Genomic DNA, 25,904 nt, shown 5'->3' with positions numbered 1-25,904 from the left:
TGGTATTGGGAAGAGCCTGAGATTTTTAGAGAACTAAATTTCCATTCTCTGTTCTGTGCCCTACTGACTGTGTGACTAAACAAGTACTTTAACTTCCCCAAGTCTCAGTTTCCCTTTCTGTAAATTGAAAGGGTAATTCTACAAGATCTCAAAGGGTAGATCTAATCCTTTTTAGATCTAAATCCTATGTTCATATGGTCCCTTTTGGCTCAGACTCCATGAGTCTGAGGTCTTGGTGCTACAAAGAGTTGTTGATATTTATTTGCTTAAAAATGGGGCATGCCAGCAAATAGTCCATACCTGGTTATGCACAGAGCAAAACAAAACAATTTTCTGTGATGGAGGGATGCCCACCAACAGGCTTTTTGACTTATAGAAGTGACCCTGCACCAGACAGGAATCTGTCCCTTTCTAGGGACAGTCAGTCCCTAGTTGTACTGACTCCAACTCAAGCACAGTCTCTGCCCTCAATGAGCCGACAGTTTTAAGTGGGGAGACAGTTCTTTCAGCCAAGGAAACCAAATTGTGCAATGGCATTTGCAGGTAATAACCAATAATGAGTGACCTTTCTCTTTTTTCTTCAGTTTCTTGCTGGTTTTCTCCTGCCTGGTGCTGTCAGTCTTCTCCACCATCAAGGAGTATGAGAAGAGCTCAGAAGGTGCCCTGTACATCCTGGTGAGTTGCAAATTTTGATTGGTTGTACATGGGTAGAGAACACAACCAGGTTGGGAGATATATTTAAGATGAAAAAGGCTCTCAGAGTATCTTATTTGTGGAGTTGCTAAGAACCTTTCTAGTGAGAAGCCAAGGAAGCACCATTTTAGATAATCTAAACCATTGTGGGATTGGTTTCTTTTTCTATTTCAGCTGATATAGAAAAACCTCAGACCACAAGCCCCAAATAGCATTCATAAAACCTCATAGAATTCTTTAATTGCTTTATTTGTGTAAAGTTTGTTTTCCTCATAAGAAACTAAGGTTTCTGAGAGGAAGGTCCTTGTCTTCTTTCTAATCCCTCCATGACTAGTGCCTACGTCACAAAAATGACCTTATGGTCATTTTCATACACTGATTTGTGAAAATGTTTCCCTGATAGTATATAAATTCCTTGAGGACAGGAGCATTTCATTTTTGTCTTGGTAGCTCCAATGCCTAGCACTATTCTTAGCATGTAGTGGATGCTTAAAAAAAAAAGAGCTTGTTGATTGACTAATGGTTTCTTTCTCATATCTCATATCTGTTAACTAATAACAGAGCTGGGCACAAAAGAGACCCTAAATAAACATTTTTTATTATTAGCATTAATAATAATAACTTACATTTCTGTAGCATTTTATAATTTACAAGAAGCTTTCTTCAAAACTTTCTTGTGATGTAAGTAGTGAAATCTTGACTCATAACACAGAACTCTAAGACAAAGAGGTTAAGGACAAAAAATATGCTTAAAAAGTAACTTGATGATTATAAAACAAAGTGTCCTAGACATAGTAAAACTCCAGCAATATGACTTATAATATAACTTTGAACACTGGGTACAATGTGTTGTTGTTTTGTATAGCTCTCTTTGTAGCAATTGGTTTAAAAGGTGGATACTATTTATGTTGCTTGAGAAGAACATAAAAGAGTTATCTCTACCTCCTTATGCTGATGTTAAAACAAGGTTAACTGCTTCTCTCCCATGACTAACACTAAAACAAGGTTATCCTTCTCCATTGTTAGTATTACAATAGAATTATTTTTGCCCTGACACCAGCATCACAACAGGGTAACATCTGTCCTTGACACTAGTGTTAAAATGGGGTTGCCCCTGTTCCTTGACACTACTTTTTAAAGTGGGGTTATTTATTCCTGTCTCCTGACAGCTGTGCTACATCAATTCTCCCACAGTGTGATGTAGGAAATATAGGTATCTTTTCCTGAAAGGAGAATGAATCCTGGAGTTTAAGATTAAAGTTGTCCAGTCATAACCATTGTTTTAACCATTGTATTTCATTCCTCACCCCAAACTGAGCTCTCTCCCCCAACCTTGGTTGTTCATGACTGGATACCCGGAGGAGCTAGGAATGCCTTTGACATATGCTTGTTAGCAATTTGGGGGAAGGGGTGAGAGAACGTGGTTGTGCAGAGGAAAACTCTGAGTCAGTCTAAGCTGGCTGGGCCCCAGCAACAGAGTGGAGAGAGGAGGGCTGTCATGGTAACCAAGATTTAATTGTTTTTTTTTTTTTTCAATTTCAGACAAAGCAAAAAAAAAAAAAAAAAAAAAAAAGCTCTTAGGTAAGGGAGGAATAGTTTCAGAAAGGAAGTTTAATAAGCTTTCCTCTCATGGGCTTGGAGGACATCCAGTCTTCTCTTTGATGAATTACTTTCTGTGAAGTGGTTAAATTGGAAGCTCACAAAAGCGAAAAGAATAAGGAGTTCATTTGGGAGGGAAGTTTTGTGGGGTGCTAGTGCTTTCCATTTGCCCCATTCCTGAATTATGCTGGGATCTATGAATGCTCCTTTATCTCCTCTGCTATCTACATCCTATTGCCTGCAAGAGGTCTAGAGAATGTCTGTAAGCCAGGGAAAAGCCAAATCCATCAGCATAATTGTTCATTATCACAGATTACTTCAATACATCTTCTCTTAATTTGGCTGTCCTGGCATTTCATCTTTCCAGTAAATTCTCTGTTATTCCATCTGATTATACAAAAGGAGGAGATGGATTGGGGAGAGAGGAGTAGTACTTTAGGCTTAGGTCCAGAGTTCTATTTGGGTAGAAATATGAACATCAAAACCCTCAGAGTTTACTTGGGGTTTTCAGACCTACTCCCAGATATGTCAGGTGCCCTGTGGTATGGGGACAACAGGCATATGGACATAAGGCTTGTTTTCCAAGGGAAAATCTTTATTTGCATGCTGAAATGCTATCAATCAATAAGTATTTATTAAATGCCTGATATGTGCCAGGAACTGTATGGGGTGCTGGTCATACAAAGATAAAATTGATTTAGATCCTGCTCCCAAGAAGTTTATATTTTATCAGGAGAGAAAATAAAACATTTTTTTCAAGAAGATACTAGTTAGAAGATACAAGCTGACAGGTGGACTTGCATCACTATCTGAGCCTAGGAAAACTATTGTGGAGATTAAGGGTGATATTTGCTAGGGAATTGGAGAGTTATTGCCAATATGTGCTTCCCTTCCTCCTTGGAATCTTATAGCTTGCTGTGTGGTTATCTGGTTCCAGTGCAGAAGGGGAGTGAGCTCTAGTGGTCATTATGTGTCAAGGCATGCCTCAAGCAGGAGGATATCCCAAATTGCTACTGAAATATATGATGAAATCGGACACTACAGCCTTAGCTCTGTTTCCTGTTCACGTAACACTGATTTCAATGATGATTTGCTCTGACATCCAGATATGTTTGAAGATACTAAGAATGTTCACTTTTGCTATTTGGTGCCTGGTATCATTCAGCAGTAAAATTCTCATAAGCAAAATTCCTGGGCTCTTAGGATCTTGTGGCTCCATTTTCTAATTCTGTTTATATGCTTTCAGAGAAAAATCATGAGAAGGCAGTGAGAAGGGCACTGGCTAATGAAAAACCCAGGCTTGTTTCAAAAAATATGGGAAATTAGGAATCGGAGCTCTGGGGAAACTCAGTGCCATCTTGAGTGCATCCAGGTTTGGAGATTAGCTTGCAAGTTATATCATAAGAATGCAGCATTTTCTCTGGGAGAACTTTGAGAGCCAATGAATTAACATTCTATGGATATGAAATGTTTGGAAAAGTTGGTATAGATGATGTTTTCAATAGCATCAACCATCAGCTGTCCTGCATGAATGAATGAATAAAAATTTTTTTAATTACTTTCAAGGTGGCAGTTTCTGGGCATGCTTGTCAGGAGGTTTAGGGTTCCCAGGTCAAAGGTTAGGATTTGTTAGCATCTAGTTCAGCTTTCACTCCGTGCCATGCTTGACTGTTCTGAACATTTTCTGTACCATAACTTGGGAGTTTTTGTATCCAGCTTCCATGCACATGCTGGCCACATGGGATCATATTTCCTTGATGTTCCATTCATTTGTGCTCTTTTCTTTGGAGGGAGAACAGCTTATATGTGGCCTAATTGCTGAAGTACATACTAAGTACATACTAAGATTCTTTTGTTGATGAGGGAGTCCTGTCTCAGGGTAGAGGTCTTCATAATAACTTGGTTCAGAGGGCAGACAAGCATCCAGCAGGCATTGTGTGTGGCTTTCCTTTCAGGAAATCGTCACCATCGTGGTTTTTGGGGTGGAATACTTTGTGAGGATCTGGGCTGCTGGCTGCTGCTGTCGCTACCGGGGCTGGAGGGGAAGACTGAAGTTTGCTCGAAAACCCTTCTGTGTCATTGGTAAGGAGTTTCCTAAAGGGGCAACCTCTGGGGAACAGGGAAGACCCTGAGATGGGGGTAGCATGTGGGGGCTGATAACTGCAAAAGAAGTGACAGCCTCCCTTTTTTCCTCCAGCCCACATTCCATCAATCAAGGAAATGGCATTTCTTGTAAGACAAACTAAAGTCATGATGTCACGCCTGTGACATTGACATGAATTGCTCTTTGTTCTTGGTAAAGAGACCTCTCTGAGTAGATCATTTGGAGAGGAGCAAAACACAGGGAAGAATCTCTCTATTGTGATCTGGGAACCCCTGGCTTTGGATGAGCCAGTTAATCATATGCAGGTACAGAGAAGCAACAGGATCATTCAGAACCAAAAGAAGTCCAGGCCCCTTTTGAGAAATTCCTATGACTGAGACCAGTGCAGCATAAGAAACAAATAAATGAAAACATCAGTAACACTGGGAATTTGTCTCTGATGGATTTGAAAGGTAGAGATGGCAGGACCTTAGCTTTAGAAATAGAAAGGATTTAAAGGTCATTGAGTTCAACACCTTCATTTTACAGAAGAAAAATTGAAACCCAAAGAAATTAAATGAATTACTCTGAGTCTTACAGGGGCAGGCAGCTGGGATATGGATAGAGTGCTAGGCTTAGAATCAGGAAGACTCATCTTCATAATTCAAAACTAACCTTAACCACTTATAAGCTGTGTGACCCCTAGGCAAGTCATTTAATCCCCTGTTTGCCTCAATTTTTCATCTATAAAAGGGGCTGGAGAAAGAAATGACAAACCACTCCGGATATCCTGACCAAGAAAACTCCAATGGGATCACAAAGAATGGGACAGGACAACTAAACAACAACAATAAAACTTATATGTGTCTGAGGCAGGGTTAAGTCCAAATTTTCCTGACTCCAAATCTAGCTCTTTAGCTACTGTCTTACTGTGCTCCACATAAAGACTTCTGGTGGCATCTACTTGAATGGACTTTTTACAAAAATATATATTTTTTCAATTCACAATTATTTTTCTTTTCCTTCCTGTCCTCTCCCCTCTTGGGGAAAAAAAAGAAAAAGAAATCCCTAGTAAAAATATGCACAATCAAGCAAAACAGATTCCTACATGGGTCATGTAAAAAAAAAACTGTGTCATTCTACATCTCTCCTCCATCACTAGAAAGTGAGTGGCATCCTTCATCATCAGTTCTCTGGAATTATGGTTAGTCATTGCATTAATTAGAGTTCTTCATTTTTATAAAGTTTGTATAAAATAAGTTATTTTCCTGGTTCTGCTCACCTTATTCTGCATTAATTCATACAAATCTTCCCAGGTTTCTCTGCAATCTATCCTTTCATCATTTATTACAACACAATAGTATTCCATTACATTCATATACCCATGATTTGTTCAGATTTTCCCTAATTGATTGACATCTCCTTCATTTCCAATTCTTTTTTTTTAACCACAGAAAGAGTTGCTCTAAATGTTTTTGTATAAAATTATATTTTCTCACTTTATTTGAGATTTTTTGGGGGCATATATGCCCAGAAGTACTAGTGCTGGGTCAAAGGGTATGCATTGTTTAGTGTTTTTTTGGCCATAGTTCCTAATTGCCTTCCAGAATGTCTTTATTGGAATCTTTAATGTATGGTCTTGATCAGAACCAACAATAGGAAAGTGTGGTTCTATACACAAAATCCTGAATTTGTACTTGGATGACTTGGTTCAAATTCTGGCTTTGCTACTTTCTAATCATGTAATCTTGGGAAGTTTCTTCATCTAAGAAATGAAGGAGCTAGAATAATTTACTTTAAAAATTCCTTCCAGTTTCAAGTCTGTGAAGATAAATGGTTTTGATTAACATTTATTTGGATAAAGTCAGGACCATCTCACACACACACACACACACACACACAGACACACACACACATATATATATATGATATTCTTCAGGGGTGAATTTGGATTCACCAAAGTTTGGGACTTTTCTCTAAAAAAATTCTTCAGGGGTTAAAAAATAAAAGAACTTCTTGGAGCATTAGACCCAGCAGATGGCAATTCTAAGAGAAAAAAAAATCCCAGGGATTCCTAATGTGGGGAAAGTTTTCCATAGATTATTTTGTTTCCTATATTTGAAAGTAGAAGAGATTTCAGAAGCAAGCAATCTAATTCAACCTCTTCACTTTGCAGATGAGGAAACTGGAGTAGTAGAGCATTTCATTAGAAAATAAAAAGGCAAGTTCCCAAGGGAAACTCACAACTAATCAGGAGAAAGAAAATACTCCATGAACTAGAAGAAAGCCATTCTCTAGCAGAATAGACTGATCAGAGTTAGACTAGAGTAAGGAGAATGGCATCATTAGAAGGAAAATACTATGAGGAAGAGAAAGAAAGTACCTCATAGTGGACTAAACCCTGAAGAGGATTTAACAAAGGTCATCATAAGCAGATCTTTTATAGGGGAAGAATGGCCATGGGGACTTCTCAGGGAGACTAGACAAGTAAAGACAGGAACTCAAAGGGAGAGGTCAGGAATCAGGGAGCAGACTAGGTCTCAGACATGTCTAAAGATATGCTAATCAATATCTCAAAAGATTGTTTGAAGATACCCACAGATTGGGGGATGGACAATGGAGGTTGCTAAAGAGTTCCTTTCTAGATAGTCTGGGAATTATTTGATAATAGCTTCTTCCTGACAGGAAAGAGCATAAGTCACATCAATACTACCTACCTCTGATTGGGGCTTTCATCTTGCCAGTCATCATGAAGGAAAATGATGGAATTCACTTCTCAGAGCAGGGATTTGATCTAAGCCCATAAAAGCAGAAGGGACAGGTAGGGCTTAATCTTATGGATTGCTTTTGTTGTCTCTTGCATAGACATCATGGTGCTGATAGCCTCGATTGCTGTGTTGGCTGCGGGATCCCAGGGCAATGTGTTCGCCACTTCAGCCCTTCGGAGTTTGAGATTCTTACAGATTTTGAGGATGATTCGAATGGATCGGAGAGGAGGCACCTGGAAACTCCTTGGTTCGGTGGTATATGCCCATAGCAAGGTGAGCCCTGAAACTACTGAGAATTATCTTAGGAGACCATACCCTGGAGTTCAGTATCCAGAGCTCACTCAATGTTAATTCTTCCTCTTCTGGAGGAATGTTAGTCACATTTAAATTGCTTCTTATAGTGAGGCTCTAAAAAGCCTGACCAAAATCAGCTGCTCTTCTAATTTGCCTTGGTATCGATGTTTCCATTTTGCCCAGTCTCCTACCAGTCAAGATTCTGAGGAAGGTAGCCTACTAGATGGAGGATTCTCATGTTGCATTGGCCAGTTATCCTCTCTCCAAATCAAATTGCCTTTGCTCTCTCATTTCCCATTCCTCTTTTATATTTGCCAGAGCATGAAGTTTTATTATTAAAATACATCAACAAGGTGGCCACTTTAGATGAGGTGGTTTCCTTGTCTAAGGGTTCATGATGTTGTCAAACACCATAGAACTTTATGCTGTCAGCCCTGAAACTCTGAGAATGATAATGACCGTCCTCTTTCTTATGGCTTTACAGTAGACTTATTTAACTATTGGAATGGGAATCATGGCTTATTATTGTATAAAAAAAGAACTTGTTCTATTTTCCCCTACAAGACAAAAGTACAAGTAATGGAGAGAGTGTTACAAAGAATCGGGTTTATGGCTTGATATGACGAAAAATTTCTTACCTACTGGAGCTGCCCCAGAGTGGAATGGGCTGCCTCAAGAGGCTGTAGGTTCTGCCTCACTGGAGGTCTTCAAGCAAAGGAGATTCTCATGGATTGGATTAAGTGATCACTGAGTTTTCTTCTCACTCTGAGATTCTACAGAATCTCTAGAAACATTAAATTTAGCTATCCTCTCTCTGTCTCTGTCTGTATTTATCTATGTCTCTCTCTCTCTCTCTCTCTCTCTCTCTCTCTCTCTCTCTCTTTCTCTCTCTCTCTCTCTCTTTCTCTCACTCTGTCTCTATCTCTGTGTCTCTGTCTCTCTTTTTTTCTCTCTCTCTCTAATTAGTATCTTTCTGTTTCTGCTTCTTTCTCTGTCTGTCTCTATCGCTCTCCTTCTGTCTCTGTCTCTCTCTCTTTCCCTTTCTTTGTGACTCTCTGTTTCTGTCTCTGTCCCTTTTTCCTTCTTTTTCTCTCTCTAATCAGTCTCTTTCTGCTTTTGCTTCTTTCTCAATCTCTCTCTCTTTGTATCATTTCTTTCTGTTTCTGGTGGAAAAGAGCCATATGGAAACTATTGAAGTCTATAGGTGGAGTCAGTATGGTGTAATGTAAGAGTTCTAATCCCTGTTCTACTATTAAGTTCTTGGACAAATTGTTTCCTTTCTCTGGCCCCTGTTTCCTTATTCATTGCATGAGAAGTATGGCTTGTGAAGTATGGAGTTTTGCAATCTTAGCTGTTTTGCTTCCACAGGTGACCTTGAGAGAGGGTAAATACCCCAGGGAATGTGCTAGGATTGCCGTTAAAGAGGGGGAGGGAGAGAATGAGGTTGCCTCTTGGACAAAGAAGGACTGGGAAAGTGGAGATGTGACCAAAAGCACGAGCTCAGAAAACAAAGGGAAGAGCTGCTCTAGTCCCAATTTCTTACCTTATAAGAGAGAAGTGTAATCTGGAAGGATCTTTACATCAGGATCCTGATGGGAGGAGTAGGACTGACTAACTAACTAACTAACTAATTAACCAACTAACATAGAAAGGGTTGATCTGGTCTTTGTAAGGTATATTCTCATTCTATGGAATTAGTTACACCCATTTTTGCAAGAATGTAAAATAAAATCTTTTCCAGCATTCATCAGTGAGTCAGTGAAGTTCTTGGTAAGATATTTTGTTTCGTGCAAGCTCACGTTGTTTTGGCATAGTAGGATAATAGCTGGATTCAATGGTTCCAGAGATTCTGTAGAATAATAGAATCCCAGTGGGAAGAGAACTTGGAGGCTACTTAATCTAATCCATGAGATTCTCCTTTGATTGAAGACCTCTAGTGAAGTGGAACCCACAGCCTCTTGAGGCAGCCTGTTCTACTCTGGGGCAGCTCCAGTAAATAAAAAGTTTTTCTTTACATCAAGCAATAAACCCAATTCTTTGTAACTCTCCATCCTTCATTACTTGTACTTCTGTCTTGTAAGGGAAAGTAGAACAATTCCTTTTTTTCACACAATAATCAGTTGGTAAACAGTATTTATTACATTCTTACTTTGTCCTAGACACTGTACTAAGTATTGGGTTTACAAAGAAAGATCAAACAGTTCCTGTCCTCAAGGAACTCACATTATAATTTTTGAAGACAGTTATCATGTCCCTTTTTGTCTCTCAAGTCAAATAACTCCAGTTTTTGATTGGTGATTGAAGGCAGACATACACTTAGACTTATACTTCTTTATAACTGGCTAGGCCTCAGGACCAAGTTCTGCTTTGACCATTAGGCAAAACCAGGGACATAGGAGTTAGTGACTTGTCCAAAGTCACATAATTAGTGTCAGAAGCAGGATTCAAGCATAAGTTTTCCTTTTGGTTTTAAGTAAAGTATAGCTTTCATTAAACTGCAATGTTTTTCACTCTTTGCAGTGCCCATAGTTCAATGTATAACATGCTTTTCCTATGACCAAACTAGCCATCTTTCATATGACACTGTCTTCTATATTTATGCTTCTGAGTTCATTATCTCCTATATGGATATATTGTTTCCTACCCTCTGCCTCTGTTTTCTTTCTAGACATAGATTATATATCACTCCCTTCTAAATGGAGCTTTTCCTGGTACCTTCAATTGCCAATGTCCTTTCTTCCTAACTGCCTTATAGTTAGTGATATTTAAATTTACTTGTATTTATTCTCTTTACATATATTCTGTACATACTTATACATGTATTTTTGTATTGTTAGAATGTAAGTAAGCTCCTTAAGAGTAAAGATTGTTTTATTGTATTTCTATGTCTAACACCTCACACAATGTCTGACATATAGTAAGTGCTTGATAAATGATTGATTTGGTTATGTGAATGGTGAGAATCCTATGGGTCCTTATAGCTCAGTGAATAACTGTGATTCTGTGACTAGATCAGGTTATGTAGCTTCTGCCTTTGTGGATCCTTATATTTCATTTGTCCTTAGATGTGATTTTGAAACCTGAAACTTAAATAGATTTCTATCTGCAAGGTAATTTTAAACTGACATTTCATTAACCTCTTCCCTTCCCCTCCCCCAAATTAATATGCACATTAAAGGCAGAAATGGATATTTGTTTAAAAAACAAACAACCCAATGATTTCCTCTTCAATAATGTAATTAAATTTCCTCTTCAATTATATATTTTTTTCATCCACTGTGCTGCCTAAAGGCAGCTAGATAGCACAATAGATTGAATGCTGGACCTGGAATCAGGAAGATCTGGATTCCAATTCTGCCTCAGACACCAGGATCCTGAGTAAGCTGTTTAACTAATCATTATCTGCCTCAGTTTCTTCCTCTTTAAATTGAGGATACTAATAGCATTTACTTCACAGAGCTATGAAGAAAAGATGAGATAATATTTGCTGGGTTTGTTACAAATCTTAAAATACAATTGAAGTGCTATTATAAGCAGGATTACTTTTCTGTAGGTAAATTTTGAAAGAGTATAGATATTTGAGTTAGGACTTGTCTTTGATGCCTGGATCTCCCATTTACTACCTATATGACCTTGAGCAAGACATTGAACCTCTATGGGACCTCAATTTTCTGTAAAAAATGATGGTATTAGACTACACAAGCATTCCAGTTATCGATCTGCAGCTATGTGATCCTAAGATAAATTTGAATTTGAATGTGAAAGCCCTCAACCATTTGAAATAATCAGTGAAAAGGCACTTGGAGAAAAGTTTTTGTACAAACAAAACTAATGCAGACAAGATTAGAAGGGAAGCAATAAACTGGGAAAATATTTTTACAGTCAAAGGTTCTGATAAAGGCCTCATTTCCAAAATATATAGAGAATTAACTCTAATTTATAAAAAATCAAGCCATTCTCCAATTGAAAAATGGTCAAAGGATATGAACAGACAATTCTCAGATGAAGAAATTGAAACTATTTCTAGTCATATGAAAAGATGCTCCAAGTCATTATTAATCAGAGAAATGCAAATTAAGACAACTCTAAGATACCACTACACACCTGTCAGATTGGCTAAGATGACAGGAAAAAATAATGATGATTGTTGGAGGGGATGCGGGAAAACTGGGACATTGATGCATTGTTGGTGGAGTTGTGAACGAATCCAACCATTTTGGAGAGTAGTTTGGAACTATGCTCAAAAAGTTATCAAACTGTGCATACCCTTTGATCCAGCAGTGTTACTACTGGGATTATATCCCAAAGAGATTATAAAGAAGGGAAAGGGACCTGTATGTGCACGAATGTTTGTGGCAGCCCTTTTTGTAGTGGCTAGAAACTGGAAACTGAATGGATGTCCATCAGTTGGAGAATGGCTGAATAAATTGTGGTATATGAAAATTATGGAATATTACTGTTCTGTAAGAAATGACCAACAGGATGATTTCAGAAAGGCCTGGAGAGACTTACACGAACTGATGCTGAGTGAAATGAGCAGGACCAGGAGATCATTATATACTTCAACAACAATACTAGATGATGACCAGTTCTGATGGATCAGGCCATCCTCAGCAACGAGATCAACCAAATCATTTCTAATGGAGCAGTAATGAACTGAACTAGCTATGCCCAGAAAAAAGAACTCTGGGAGATGAATAAAAACCATTACATTAAATTCCCAATCCCTATATTTATGCACACATGCATTTTTGATTTCCTTCACAAGCTAATTGTACAATAATTCAGAGCCTGATTCTTTTTGTACAGCAAAATAATGTTTTGGTCATGTATACTTATTGTGTATCTAAGTTCTATTTTAATATATTTAACATCTACTGGTCATCCTGCCATCTAGGGGAGGGGGGGGGGGGTAAGAGGTGAAAAATTGGAACAAGAGGTTTGGCAATTGTTAATGCTGTAAAGTTACCCATGTATATATCCTGTAAATAAAAGGCTATTAAATTTAAAAAAAAAAAAAAGAAAAGGCACTTGGAAAAGGACAAGAATAGAAAAGCAGAGACCAATAGCTTGTTCCAAGGCACGTGTGTATACACACACACACACACACACACACACACACAAACGAACAGGAAATCCATGCCTGGTTCTGGGTGATAGTACCACAGCTCTTGCTGTCTATTTGGATATTCCAGCAGGGTTTGGGGAAAAAGTCCCAAGGTTCTCTCCTGCCTTTTTCTGGCAAGAAGCCAAGACCACTGTTAAAAATCCCAGAGGCTAATCTGGCAGGTGTTCATCCTAGTGTGCCCCTGGGAGTGAAGCTGCTTCTATTAGTTTATGCCAGCCTGTGGAGTGCAATGAAAGGTGTCCTGTGGGCCAGCAAGCAATTGGATAACAGCTTCCCGCAGGGTGTTTCCTGGCAGAACACGAAGGATCGCATGGCAAAGGTTGTCTTTTCTGGTCTTCTCCCCAGATGGATTGTTTGAATCTGCTCATTAATTGGAAAGACTCAGCAAAATAGCTGCCATGTGATACCCAGGTTATAATTTTGTATATTCTCTCTCTTGCAGGAGCTGGTCACTGCCTGGTATATTGGTTTCCTTTGTCTCATTCTGGCCTCCTTCTTGGTGTACCTGGCAGAGAAAGGCGAGAATGATCACTTTGACACCTATGCAGATGCACTTTGGTGGGGCCTGGTGAGTCATCCATTTCGTCCCCAGTGACTGCTTCTGAGATAGCAGTCAATTTAGAGAAGAGATGGCTTGTGTGTGTGTAACACATGGCTCTGTGCCCTCGGCTCTCATACTGACCACATTCAATCCTGGGGTCTCCCCAAGAGCCGTGAGATGACACAGTGGAAAAAAGTTCTGGCCTGGAATCAAGAAATTATGAGTTCAAATCCAATATACTTTTGTCTGCCCCAGTCTCCTCAATTATAAAAATGAGGATAGTAATAGAATCTACCACACTGGATAGTTATAAGGATCAAAGGAGACAATATTTGTAAAGCACTTAGTACAGTGCCTGACACATAGTAGGTACTATGTAAATGCTAACTATTATTATTTTTTACCATCACCCATACATCATTCTCTCTTTGGTTCATTATGATTATACCCAGAATTAGTTGTTGCTCTATATCTAGACCTATGATTTCAATGATGTGGGAAACTCTTGAGAAGGAAACTCCTCATACCGAGGTAGATTGGTAATTCTTTGCAATTTAGAGTTATGAAGTCCTAACAGGATAAGTGATTTGCCGGGAGTGACATAGTCAATATGTGTCCAAGTCAGGCCTTGAAGCCATGTATTCCTGACCAAGAATCTGACTATTTATTATATTTTGCTGACCAGAATTTACTCTGAGAAAAATCTGAAAATATAGCTTATATCTGTGTATTCATAGATATGAATGAGAGACTCCTCAATTTTTATATCAATTGTAAGTATCTATCTACTTGGTACATAACAACTTTTAATCCACAGTGAAAATAGAAGAAATGCAAAAAACTCACAGTAGCCCTCAAATAAATTCAGAAATATATCAAAGATTCACAGCATTCTCAAAAAAATCAATATAATGCACCTCCCATTCTAATGAATTCATTTTGCAAAAACTTGCCATTATTACATTACCATTTTTGATTGATTCCTGCAAGGGAAAAACACTTGAGACTGTTAGGTCAGCTTCCTTCCCACCATAGCCCCATTATGTCAGTAACTCATTGCAATCGTGGGGTGCAAAGTTCAAGACTCCAAAATTTCCATATTGTGCCTTTTGTCCCTTGATTCAGTGTCACCTAGACCTTAAGGATCATCTTCTCTCTCCAATGTGTGTTTTATCAGAGAAATTCCCCTTCATTTAATAGATAATTGGACCCCTGAGCCCTTGAATGTTTGACATTGATCCCCTGAAGCAACCCCTAAAGTTGACATTGTTCAAACCCTACCCCTAGCTCTATATCTTGCTTAATGGCTAAATTCTAGGATTGTACTTGTCCACGAAATTTCCCTTCTCTTCTTTTGATCTTATTCTTTCTCTGGAATTTGAGATGTTTAAGTTTGAAACAGCTAGAGAGGTAACTCTCAGGAACTTTTACAACATGACCATATGGCTTCCCTCTCTATGGTTATCATATGCCTAAGTCACATCCAGGGCTCAGACCAAGAAATCAACATAGCACAGAAACTTTCTTCTTCAGCCATGTGGGTGAGCAAGTGCCTATGTTTCTGCCTCATGAACACTATGAAGAAATGCCTTTGGAGGGATCTCTCCTGAGTCCAACTCTTGGACTCTACTATATTTTCATAAGAAGAAAAAAAAGGACCCGAAGAATTTGTGTAGTTCCTTTTATAGACCAAATCAAAGGAGCAAAAGTTAGAGAAATGGAAGTGACTTCTTTCATGGCAATCAGTCTCATAAAAGTGCGAGTTAATTCCTTATCTTGAGGACAATGTTCTCAAGGAAGCCCATCCTCCAGGAAACACTAAAGGGGTTACCTATTCCCTTAATATTAGAGTTCAAACAAAATCATATATTAAAAATACATCACTCCCTAAGATTATCAAATTGGTTGGGAAAACTCTCCTGGCCAACCCCCTCCCTGCATATGTTTAATGTATGTGATAAATGTGATGTATTTCTCATTTTTCTCTTTGTTATCACCTCTCTCCTTATATCTTCTAATTGAAACTGTATCATTGGCTGTAACATATGTGTCCTTTAGAAAAGAAAGAGAATGCAGATGGATCCCTCTTTCATCTGTGGGAAGGCAAGGGAAGTCTCCCTGGTGATGTCTTTTGGTCAGCCAGTGGCTATGCTAGTGAAGAGCCATTTTGAAACTCTCATAAATTCCTTCCAAATTCTGTACAAATTCATACAAGGAAAGGAGAAAGGCAGGGTTTTCTTTAGGGTCAATTTTCTCTTCCCTTGTTGTTTATGAGATGTGCCAGCTGGTTGGGCATGTAAAAATATGAGTGAGAGAATGAATAACTCACTGGAACCTTTGAGCTTCTAGTGTTTTCCTGACAGGAGATAAATTGATTATGTTATTGATTGATACATGTTTGTTGACTGGCTGACCAATTATTCATTTTTTATTCTCATAAGAACTTTACATATATTCTAATACAACTTGGTAGCTTAGAAGGGATAAGGATTATATCATTTTAGAAAAGTAGCTAGAGGTACATTATATAATCAAACTCCAGCCTATTTGGATAAGAGCTTTGCAGAGTTACTTCTGCACACTGTCAGGATCCTGGGACTACTGACTGCCAGCATCCTTTGGGAATGCCTGAGAAAATAAGGAAGCTCTTAGATATTTTCAAATATGCAGTTGTCACTGACCTTATGACAGAGTTATTACCACCCAATATCTTGGTGTACTTGAGCATCTAGGTGGTATAGTAAATAGAACCCTGGGCCTAGAGTCAAGAAAAACTCATCTTCATGAGTTCAAATTTTACCTTAGGCATATTACTAGCTATGTGATCCTGGACAAGTCACTTAATCCTGTTTGCCTCAGTTTCCTCATCTGTAAAATGAACCAGAGAAGGATACACTCTGGTATTTTTGCCAAGAAAACTGTAAATGGGGTTACAGAACCCAAAAAGGAATGCACAACAAACCTTGATGTACTCTTGCCTTGGATCTCAGATAATTTATTAGTATAGCTCAGTTTATAAAATTTTTGAACCTATTCTCAGTTAAGGACCTTGCTTAATCTTTTATTAAAAGAAGGGAAATTTGATGAGACCTTTCTCTTTGCTTATTGATTGACATAACCTGCCATCCTCTCTTTTTCTTCATTCTCTGAGTAAAAAGTGGCCCTTTTTTGCTAAGTATCATTTTCTCTCCTTTTGCCTTGGATTCCATTTCCTTCCATATTGCTCAGACTGTTTCTATTTTTAGCTTTAATTTACCCATACATACCATCTTTTATCCTGCTGTCTTATTATGATTGGGTCTCCTCAATCCTTAAATAATCCCTCAATTTTCCCTACCATATCTCAGTAACTTTGGAAAAAGCAATTTCAGTTGAATGATTAGGTTGGAAGTTAGATTTGAGGAAATGAGCAGTGAGTGAGAGGAGAGGAAGTAGAGATAATGAGATACAGAACTTTTCCTGTGAGTTTGTTTAGTGGTGAAAGAAAAAAGGCATATAGGGTAATGACTTGAGAGGATGTAGGGTTATGTCCTATGTCCTTTTTTCAATATCTATCCTTCTTTACATCCTTTTCATATTTGACACTCTTGACCACCCTTTCCTCCTATATATTGTCTCCTCTGGGTTTTCATTATACTTTTCTTTTAGTTCTCCTCCTACCTTACTGAATATCTCTGAGTCTTTCCTACTGGATGATCATCAATGGCCTGCCTCTCAACCATGGCCCCTTTTTTTCTCCCTCTACATTATTTTATTACTTCACTTTTGGTGATAAATTAAATTTTCAGGGATCAATTATCTTTGTAGAGATGATTTCCAGGTCTATATATGCAGCATTAATCTCTTTCATGAGCTACAGTCCCACATCAACAACTATTTATTGCACATTTTAAATTGGATGTCCCATAGTTATTTCAAATTTAACATGTCCATAACAGAACTCATTATATTTTTCCTGAAACCCACCATGAAGGGTACCACCATTCGTTTAATCACCTGGGTTCAAAACCTCAGAGTCATCCTTAGCACTTTGCTTTTCTTTATCTAGTATGTATTATTAGTTGTCAAATTTTATCACTTCTACCTCCATTATATCTGTCAATCATATGCCACACCCCATTTCAGGCCCATTTTATCTAATTATTATAACTTTCTTATTGAGCCACCTATTCTATATACCAAAGCTTCTTAAACTGTGGATTGTGACCTCATGTATCACATTTATAACAATGCGTGGGTTACAAAATTATGATTTATTATTAATAAATGTTTGCTTTGTATACCTACTTTATATATCTATATGCCTGAGGTCACATAAAAATTTATTGGGTGAAAAGGATTTGCACGTAGAAAAAGGGTAAGAAGCCCTGCTATGTACAGCATATTTCTAAAACCCTAGTCTAAACATGTCACTTTGCTCCAGTGGCTCTTTATTGCATCTAGGGCAAAATACAAACTCTTCTATTGGGCAATTAAAGCTTTTTGCAATTAGCCTATAGTCAATTTTCTGGGTGTATTATCCATTCAGCCAAACTGGCCTATAGACTATATCCCTAATTCCCATGTCTGTCCCACTGCACAGCCTGTTCCCATGCTTAGAATGCACTCTTTTCTCACCTCCTCCTTTTAGAACCCCCATCTTCCTTCACAGCTCAGCTCAAACACCACCTCCTACATGCTATCCTTGTTGTCCCCCCCCCAAGCTGTTAGTCTCCCCTCCTCAAGTTATCTTGTATTTACTTTGTGTGTGTACATACACGTATGTATATAATACATTCATATACACATATGTATATATGCATGTGTGTATGTGTGGTGTATGATATATATATGTATATGTATTTTATATATATATGTATTTATGTTGTTGTCTTCTCCCTCTACTAACCCTCTCCCACTAGAATGCAAGGTCTTTGATGGCAAATATGATTATATTTGGTCTTTTTGTCCTTAGCTCTTACAAGCTTATTAAATGCATATTATATACTCAAGGCACACAATACAGGGGAATATAATTCCAGGAATATAGGAACAATCACTCAGAGTAATCAGATTCCCCAAAACTGTAGTTCTCAGTCACAAAGTGGTCTCACCAGGCTATTTTGGGCTCCTTTTTTCCATAGCACAATCCCCACATAGAAGCCTGGGCTTTCCCCACTCTCATTGACAAGTAGTTTCAGAGTGGAAGAGAGACAGGTGTTCTTATGGGGTCTATTGAGAGTGGCTATTGTTTTCCTGTCACACCAATCAACTGATTTAACTTCCTGTATAATATACAAACACTCTACATTGTACCATGATTTAGGAGAGAATTATTAAAGGAGAATTATAAATTTAGATCTGAAAGAAACATTGGAGATTACTTGGTCCAGCCCCTCATTTTACAAATGAGGAAACTGAGGCTAAGTGACTTTCTAGAGTAAGTATATAAGGGAATTCAAATTGCATTCTTGACACTAGCACAAAGTGGGCAGTGATCACTGCCCTTTACCCATCAAAGAAATGATATTGATGGTGTCTTTGGGTGAGGCAATGACTATTACCAAGTGGTATCATGAAAACAGATTCCTATAGGTTTTGCATTGATTTAAAAGACCACAAATTAACATTTATTTATGTTTTATTGTGTTTTTTATTTATTTCAATAAACATGCCCAAATGGCATATTAATATGGTTATTTGTTATTTGGAGTTTTATTAGCCACTTTTAATATTTAACCTATGAGCCCGGAGTTTGCTCTCTCTTAGAACCATAATCATTAAAAGATATGGTCAGGGGAAGTATGCTTGAGACCAGGAGGTGGCTGAGTTCAAATAAACTTTGAGGGCTATAGGTCAGGCCTGGGAACCAAAAGCAAAGTAGGCCAATGTATATGGAGCTTACCATTCCTGAAAATAAAGAAGGAGCCTAAACTGATAAAGAGTTCGGGTTCCAAAAGGTCCTGTATGAGTTGCAATAATTTGTGCTGCATTTTTCCTTCTTTTATACTATTTGCTGTATCATTCTTATATAACCTTATTGTCTTTTCAGGAACTCATTAGGCTACTGATCAGGTTGCTTCTGCAAAGGTTCTCTGTAATCTTTTCCAAGCATTGAGTACAAGATGACCAATATGTAATGGTTTTTTCCCTTCATTCCTTCTCACTGAGGCTATAAGTAGCTAATTAATTTTCCTAAACCCTTAATCTCTAATGCAGAATTGCCTTTTCCAAAGGAAGCTCTTTAAAGAGATACTTCCCTTTTGGAAAGAAAGGTTGTATAATCCAATGTGTCATGAAATTTAAAGGAGTATGTTGTTCACTTTTTTTTTTTTTTTTACTGTTGGAATTATTTCCCTCAAGGGATTCTTTCTTTTTATAATTTAAAATGTTATTTTCCCCCAATTACATGGAAAACCTTTTTTCAACATTTGTTTTAAAAATTGAATTCCAAATTCTTTCCTTTCCTTCCCACTCCTCTCATTGAAAAAGCGAGCAATTTGATATAGTTTTTACCATGTGTTTCTTGAAAGACAACTTGGTCAGTCTCAGAATCAGTAATACCTGGGTGGAAATCACACATCTGAAATATGCTGGCTGTGTGATCCTGGGCAAGTCACCTAACTTTTATGTTAATCTCAGTTTTCTAATTTGTAAAAAGAGGAGATTAGACTCAAATTATTTCCAATTTTAAATCTGGTGATGTTACTTAACCCCTGAGAGTTTCAGGCAACTTTCTAAAACTAAGCTGCAGAGCAGGTACTGCTCTATAGAGGGAAAGGAATTTCTTACACAATTGAAATCACAGGTCCAATACTAACAATTGTAAAGCCTATTTCTGTCTTGAAGAAGTGGGCAGAATTCTCTTTGAAATATGGGGAATGGATGATGTTGTTGGGTGAAATGGGATTCTCTCAGTTCTCCTGAACACCTGGGTCTGGACAGGAAAAGTGAAAAAAATTTCCTGAGAAGTGGAACTCATTCTCCACAATGGGCATTCATAGACTGGTGCTGGTGCTGGTGCTGGCAGAGAGTTGTTGATGGGATGAGCAATAGATTCAGGAGTTAGGAGACCTGTATTTTAATCCCAATTTTACCAGTGACTAGTTGTTTGAACCTGGATCAGTCATCTGAACTTGTGTTCATTAGTTTTGCCATCTCTCAAATGAGAATATTAAAAGCTAACCCATGTAGTTCATTGCAATTTAAATTGAATTCAGTAAACATTTATTGAGTACCCTCATTGAGTTGAGCACAGTGGTGGTTCCCAAGATTAACAAGACACATTTCTTGACTTTAAGAAGTCCATAGTCCCATAGGAGTGATAAAACATGGGCACATCTAATAATGTTATAAAACAAGATATGATCTGTGCTATGGAAGGGGTATTGAATAAAGTACTTTAGAAGAAGAAGAGGTCACTTTGAACAGGGATTGATCAGAAGATGTTGTGATGTCCAAATAAAAGATAATGTAGTGTTAGAGATGATTCCTGGAGATAAGAAATATGAAAAAGTACTTTGAAAAATATAAAAGAATTTACTATCGAACCTCAGTAGCTGCAGCTATTTCAGTTATTAAAAAGCTGGAAAACTCAGGGAAACAGGTTGTTTTTAGTGATTGGTTTCAAATGCACTAAGTATACTGACTTTCTAAGGCCTTTAAAAGTCAAGAGAAAATAAGCAATTTTTTTCTCAAAATACAATAAAGTGGTTGTTTTTCCTAAATTTTACCACTCAAAGTTATAATTATGTAATATATAATCATTGGTTCCAGCCCAGTGGAAATATGCAGGAAAAATTTGAATGATGTAAACACTTCAGGAGGATTCAATATTTGCATTTATCAGGAACTTTAGTTGTACTCATGTCCCATGTTGACCATTGGGTTTTCTGTTGTTCCTATTTTACTGGAATGGCAGCAGCCTTATTTACTTTCACACCTGTGATGCCATTTTTAATGGGATAACTTTATGTGAGAGACAGATTGATCTCAATGTGCCTACAAAACATATTGGAAAACTAAGGCCTAAGAAAACAGTGGCTTAATTTGACATCTTCTTGTCCTTTCTCTCCAGTGGGGTCATGATCTATCCATTAGGCTGTACTGCCACCTTGTGTATAGATAGAAGCTCATCCTCAGAATAAACCTCTTGACATTCAAGGATCTTTTCAATCTTGCTCCAGTCTACCTTTCAACACATAATTGACCACTACATTCCTATGGATTTTTTTTTTTTGCCTCCATCAAATTAGCCTACTCTTAGTGCCTTGACTTGCCATATATGTACTTACTCCTTGAATTTCTTCCTTCATTCTTTGTACTTATCTAAGTCCTAGTTCTTTAAAGTCTAAATTAAATCATAATTCTTTTGTTAAGCTTTCCCTAACTGCCCTTCCTTACAATGATTTTAATTCTTATTTTTAGGCAATTGGGCATTAAGTGACTTGCTCACAGTCACATAATTAGTAAGCATTAGAGGTTGGATTTGAACTTGGGTGCTCCTTACTCCAGGATCAGTGAGTGTTCTATCTAGTGTACCACCTAGCTGCCCCACTGATCTTTTCTTCTTAAGAATTTCTGCTCTTATTGCTTGAACAATATTAGATCCTTTATTTTTTAATCGTAAGTTGTTTTTATATATATTTTTGCCTTTCCAAACAAGCATCCCTGAGCACAGGAACTATGTGTTATATACCAAAAGAGAACTTGCAGGCCATGAGTTCTACTTAGAAGGCACCCTCTATCGCCTCTTCTTTGTCTTTCAGATTCCTCATCATCTGTTCAAGCTCACTTTACCTGATTTCCCAATCAAAGCCTTCTCTGATTCCTTAGTTATTACTGATTTCTTCTTTTTCGAATGACCTCACATCATATTTAACTATGTGGTGTAGTGAATAAGGCAATGGACTTTGAAACAAGAAGAACTCGTTTCAAATCCTTCCTTAGATCCTGGAAAGTCATTTAACCTCTTTTGGCTTTCCTTATCTATCAAATGGGGATAAATCGTACCTATCTCCTATGTTTGTTGATTAAATGAGATAATATATGTAAAGTACTTTGCAAACCTTAAAACACTCTAGAGGACATCAGATGTGAGAATGGAGGTTAGGAGAGAGGTTAGGGCTGGACAAATTGATCTTAGAATTATCAGCAAAGACATGATTGTTGAACTCAAGGAAGTGGTAATCACCAAGTAAAACACAATAGGGGAGAAGAGAAGAGGGCTCAGATAGAGCCTTGGAGGACACCCACAATTAGTAGGTATAATCAAGATGGAGATCCAGCAAAGGATACTGAAAAAGAATGGTCTCACAGGTAGGAGGAGAACCAGGAGAGAATTGTGTCATGAAAATGTAGAGAAAAACAATATCAAAGTGAAGAATAATTGGCAAATCAAATTGATAGTGTCAAAGGCTGCAGAGAGAAAAATAGGGACTGAGAAAAAGCTATTAGATTTGCCAAATAAATCACTGGTAACTTTGTTTTAATTGAATGATGAAGTCAGAATCTAGATGGCAAGGGATTAAGACAAGAGTAAGAAGAAAGGCACTACCTATTGTATCTATTTTAGAGGTACTCTCAAGTTTGCCCATGAAAGGAAAGAGAGAGATATATAAGTTGAGAGTTAGTAGAGATAGAAGATTGGGTAGATATGGGCATATTTGTAGGCAGGAATAAAGCAGCCATTAGGGAGAGATTAAAGATTAGTGAGAGTAGGGATGCTGGGGGGAGGAATCCACTAGAAAAGATGGGTTAGAATAGAAATGTAGGAATATAAAACAATTTGCCTTGGCAAGAAGAAGGGTCATATCTTCCTAGGAGACAAAGGTATAGGAGAAGATAGTGGCAGAATGCATTTGGGTGATGCAAGATGAGGAGAAGAAGGAGCTCTTGGAAAATGTCCTCAATTTTTGTTTTGCTAAAATATGAATCAAAGTTCTTTGCTGAGGGATAAAGGGAATGGAAGCTGTGGAACATTTGAGGAGAGGTGAACAGATTTAAAAAAGCTTCTGTGGTGAATGAAAAATCCATTATATATAGCATTGTAATGGTTATAAAATATTACATCTCTCTTATCTCATCTGATCCTCACAATAATCTTATAAGGTAAGTGTTATTATCATCCCTGTTCTATAGATAAATAAATTGAGACTGAGAGGTAAAGTAACTCAGGATAATACAACTGATATTTAAAGCAGAATCTGAACTTTTCTTCCTGACTCAATTCAGTCCACTATGCCACTTAGCTGCCTGTTAGCCTGTCTGTGTATATATACACATGCACATATACACACACATTCACATGTATAATACATATATACATAGGCTTGCACACACAGAGAGACTGATTTGATGGTCATTTATTGACATAGCTTGAGCTGCAAATTCTTCAAATAAAAGAAGCAAAACCTTATTTGAAAGTTGCAGTTGTTGATGCTGCCTTCCTGTTCTCTCAGGTGTGAAATGAGATGGATTCATTTATAATTCATTTGCCTGATGGGCCATGTCGGGAAGATGGATGGTGTTTTTTAGAAAACATTTGAATGTGATTATTACAGAGGCTGGAAGAGAGCACCAGTGATGCTCATTGTATGACTGAGAGCTTTGCAGCCTTTCTGCAGAAAATACTATCTTTCCTTTCTCGTTGTATGCCACAATCTTTGGGAAAGGTGTGTATGTGTGTGTGTGTGTGTGTGTGTGTGTGTGTGTGTGTGTGTGTGTGTAATTCAAATTCTATCTAATGATGATAAAAAGTCTAAATGGTCTAAATAATGTGAGCTCCTTTTTGTAATCTGGAAGGTTGGTGTGCTTTCAATAGATCCTGTTTAGGTGCTTGTTCTTTTTTTTTTATATAGCTTTTTATTTACAAGATATATGCATAGGTAATTTTTCAGCATTGACAGTTGCAAATCCTTTTGTTCCAACTTTTTCCCTCCTTCCCCCCACCCCTCCTCCCAGATGGCAGGTTGACCAATACATGTTAAATATGTTAAAGTATAAGTTAAATACAATATATTTATACACACACACACACACACACACACACACACACACACACATATATATATATATATATATATACTATAAGTAGTATCTTTTTTTTTGGGAAAGGGGAAAAGGTATAAGATTTATAGTACCTATTATATTTTAGGTACTATGCTAAGTGCTTTCCAAATATTATTTCATTTGATTCTCAAAGCAACTTTGTGAGGGAGATATTATTATTCTCATTTTATAATTGAGGAAACTGAGACAAATCAAGTTATTTGCCAAGATCACACAGTAAATGCCTGAGGCTGCATTTGAACTTCTATCTTCTCTATTCCAGACCCAGTGCTCTCTCTCTCTAATTTTTTATTTTTGGTGAGGCACAGTTGGGGTTAAATGATTTGTTCAGGGTCACATAGATAGGAAGTGTTAAATGACTGAGGCTGAATTTGAACTCCTGAATCCAGGGCTGGTGCTCTATCCTCTGTGCCATCTAGCTGCCTCATATATTTTTTTATGAGGAAAAAAACCAACAACTTAGCGTGCTGCTTTATCTCACTTTGGGATAGGAAAGATCATTGTCTCCCTTTACTTTTCCCATCCACTGGGAAAAAAAAGAAAAAGAAAATTCTTGTAATCCACATATAGTCAAATAAAACCAATTCCCACATTATCAATGTATAAGAATGCAAATTTCATTCTATATGAGTCCACTGTCACTCTGTCAAGAGAGGCAGCATATTTCATCGTGAGTCATTTGAAATCCTGGCTCATTATGTTTGTTTTACCTCATTGTTTTTATAGTCTATATTGTTCTGGCTCTTCTCACTTCACTCTGTGTCAGTTTATACAAGTCATATCTGCTGAGAAGTTTCCTGTTCTTAATTTAATGGTATTTTTAGCAAACAACCCTAAACAGCCAGTTTGACTACTTGGTGCTTCTTGTTCTAGATTACGTTGACTACCATTGGGTATGGTGATAAGTATCCCCAGACTTGGAATGGACGGCTGTTGGCTGCTACTTTCACCCTCATTGGAGTCTCGTTCTTTGCTCTCCCTGCCGTAAGTCATTTGCCTTTTTAAGAAGTGCATGCACACTGAACTCCTCCCCTAGGGTGAGTCTTCATAAGAGGTCAATGGACATATCCACTCCCATCATTGCTTTTTGTCTATATGTTGATTGCAAGAGAGATATAAGAACTGGTTTCCAGGAAGCTGTAGTATTTGGTAGGGTGAAGCTTGGGTGATTATGATTTCTGCTTCTACCAGCCACATTTCCCACCATCCTAATGAGATTCAGAAGCATCCTTCAGATCTGCTCTTAAACAATTATCTGTACTATAACCAGTTTTATAAATTACCTTGATTCAAATAGAAGAGAGGAGGTAGAGTCATCAAAGTTAGATTCTCCATTTAGGAGAAGGTACCATTCTCCTCTGCTGCCTGACATAAAGTTATAAAGAGTCCCTTTGATACTAAAAGGCTATTCTAGCAGAAATCAAGCCCTGAAAGATCCTACCAAGTGAGAAAGACTTTGAATACAGACTTGATTACAAATTATGGCTCATTAATGGTAGTATGTGTTATGGATAGAGTTTGAACTTTATGATTCTATCCTCTATCCATTGAGTCATATTGTCTTTTGAGTGGGAATATAAAGACCTAAAAAGTTAAACTGAACTTCTCCAGGCCCCAAATTATCAGAATTTTAAAGGAATTTTTGTTGACAATATTAATTTTGAGCTTTCCTTTGATCTGATAATTTCTCATTATGTTAGAAGTTTTCTTTTCTTCTAGTCTCTTGCTGTTCCTTTTATACTGATGAGA

At 37.6% G+C, this 25,904-nt stretch overlaps 1 protein-coding gene across 12 annotated transcripts in view; it reads left to right on the top strand.

Moving 5' to 3' along the window:
• Positions 1–25,904, top strand: part of KCNQ2 (potassium voltage-gated channel subfamily Q member 2) — a 168,341-nt gene that overhangs the window by 87,869 nt on the left and 54,568 nt on the right. For all 12 annotated transcript variants that reach the window (XM_031951771.1, XM_031951774.1, XM_031951772.1 and 9 more), the window contains exons 2-6: positions 585–675; positions 4,248–4,374; positions 7,241–7,416; positions 13,008–13,133; positions 25,029–25,139. In XM_031951771.1, the coding sequence (XP_031807631.1) occupies positions 585–675; positions 4,248–4,374; positions 7,241–7,416; positions 13,008–13,133; positions 25,029–25,139 (631 nt within the window). The remainder of the gene's footprint in view (positions 1–584; positions 676–4,247; positions 4,375–7,240; positions 7,417–13,007; positions 13,134–25,028; positions 25,140–25,904) is intronic.

Source organism: Sarcophilus harrisii, chromosome 2, assembly GCF_902635505.1.
Source record: "Sarcophilus harrisii chromosome 2, mSarHar1.11, whole genome shotgun sequence".
In the NCBI taxonomy this organism is placed as follows: Eukaryota; Metazoa; Chordata; class Mammalia; order Dasyuromorphia; family Dasyuridae; genus Sarcophilus; species Sarcophilus harrisii.
The sequence above is the reverse complement of the archived record's forward strand: the minus strand, read 5'-3'. Positions and strand labels throughout refer to the sequence as shown.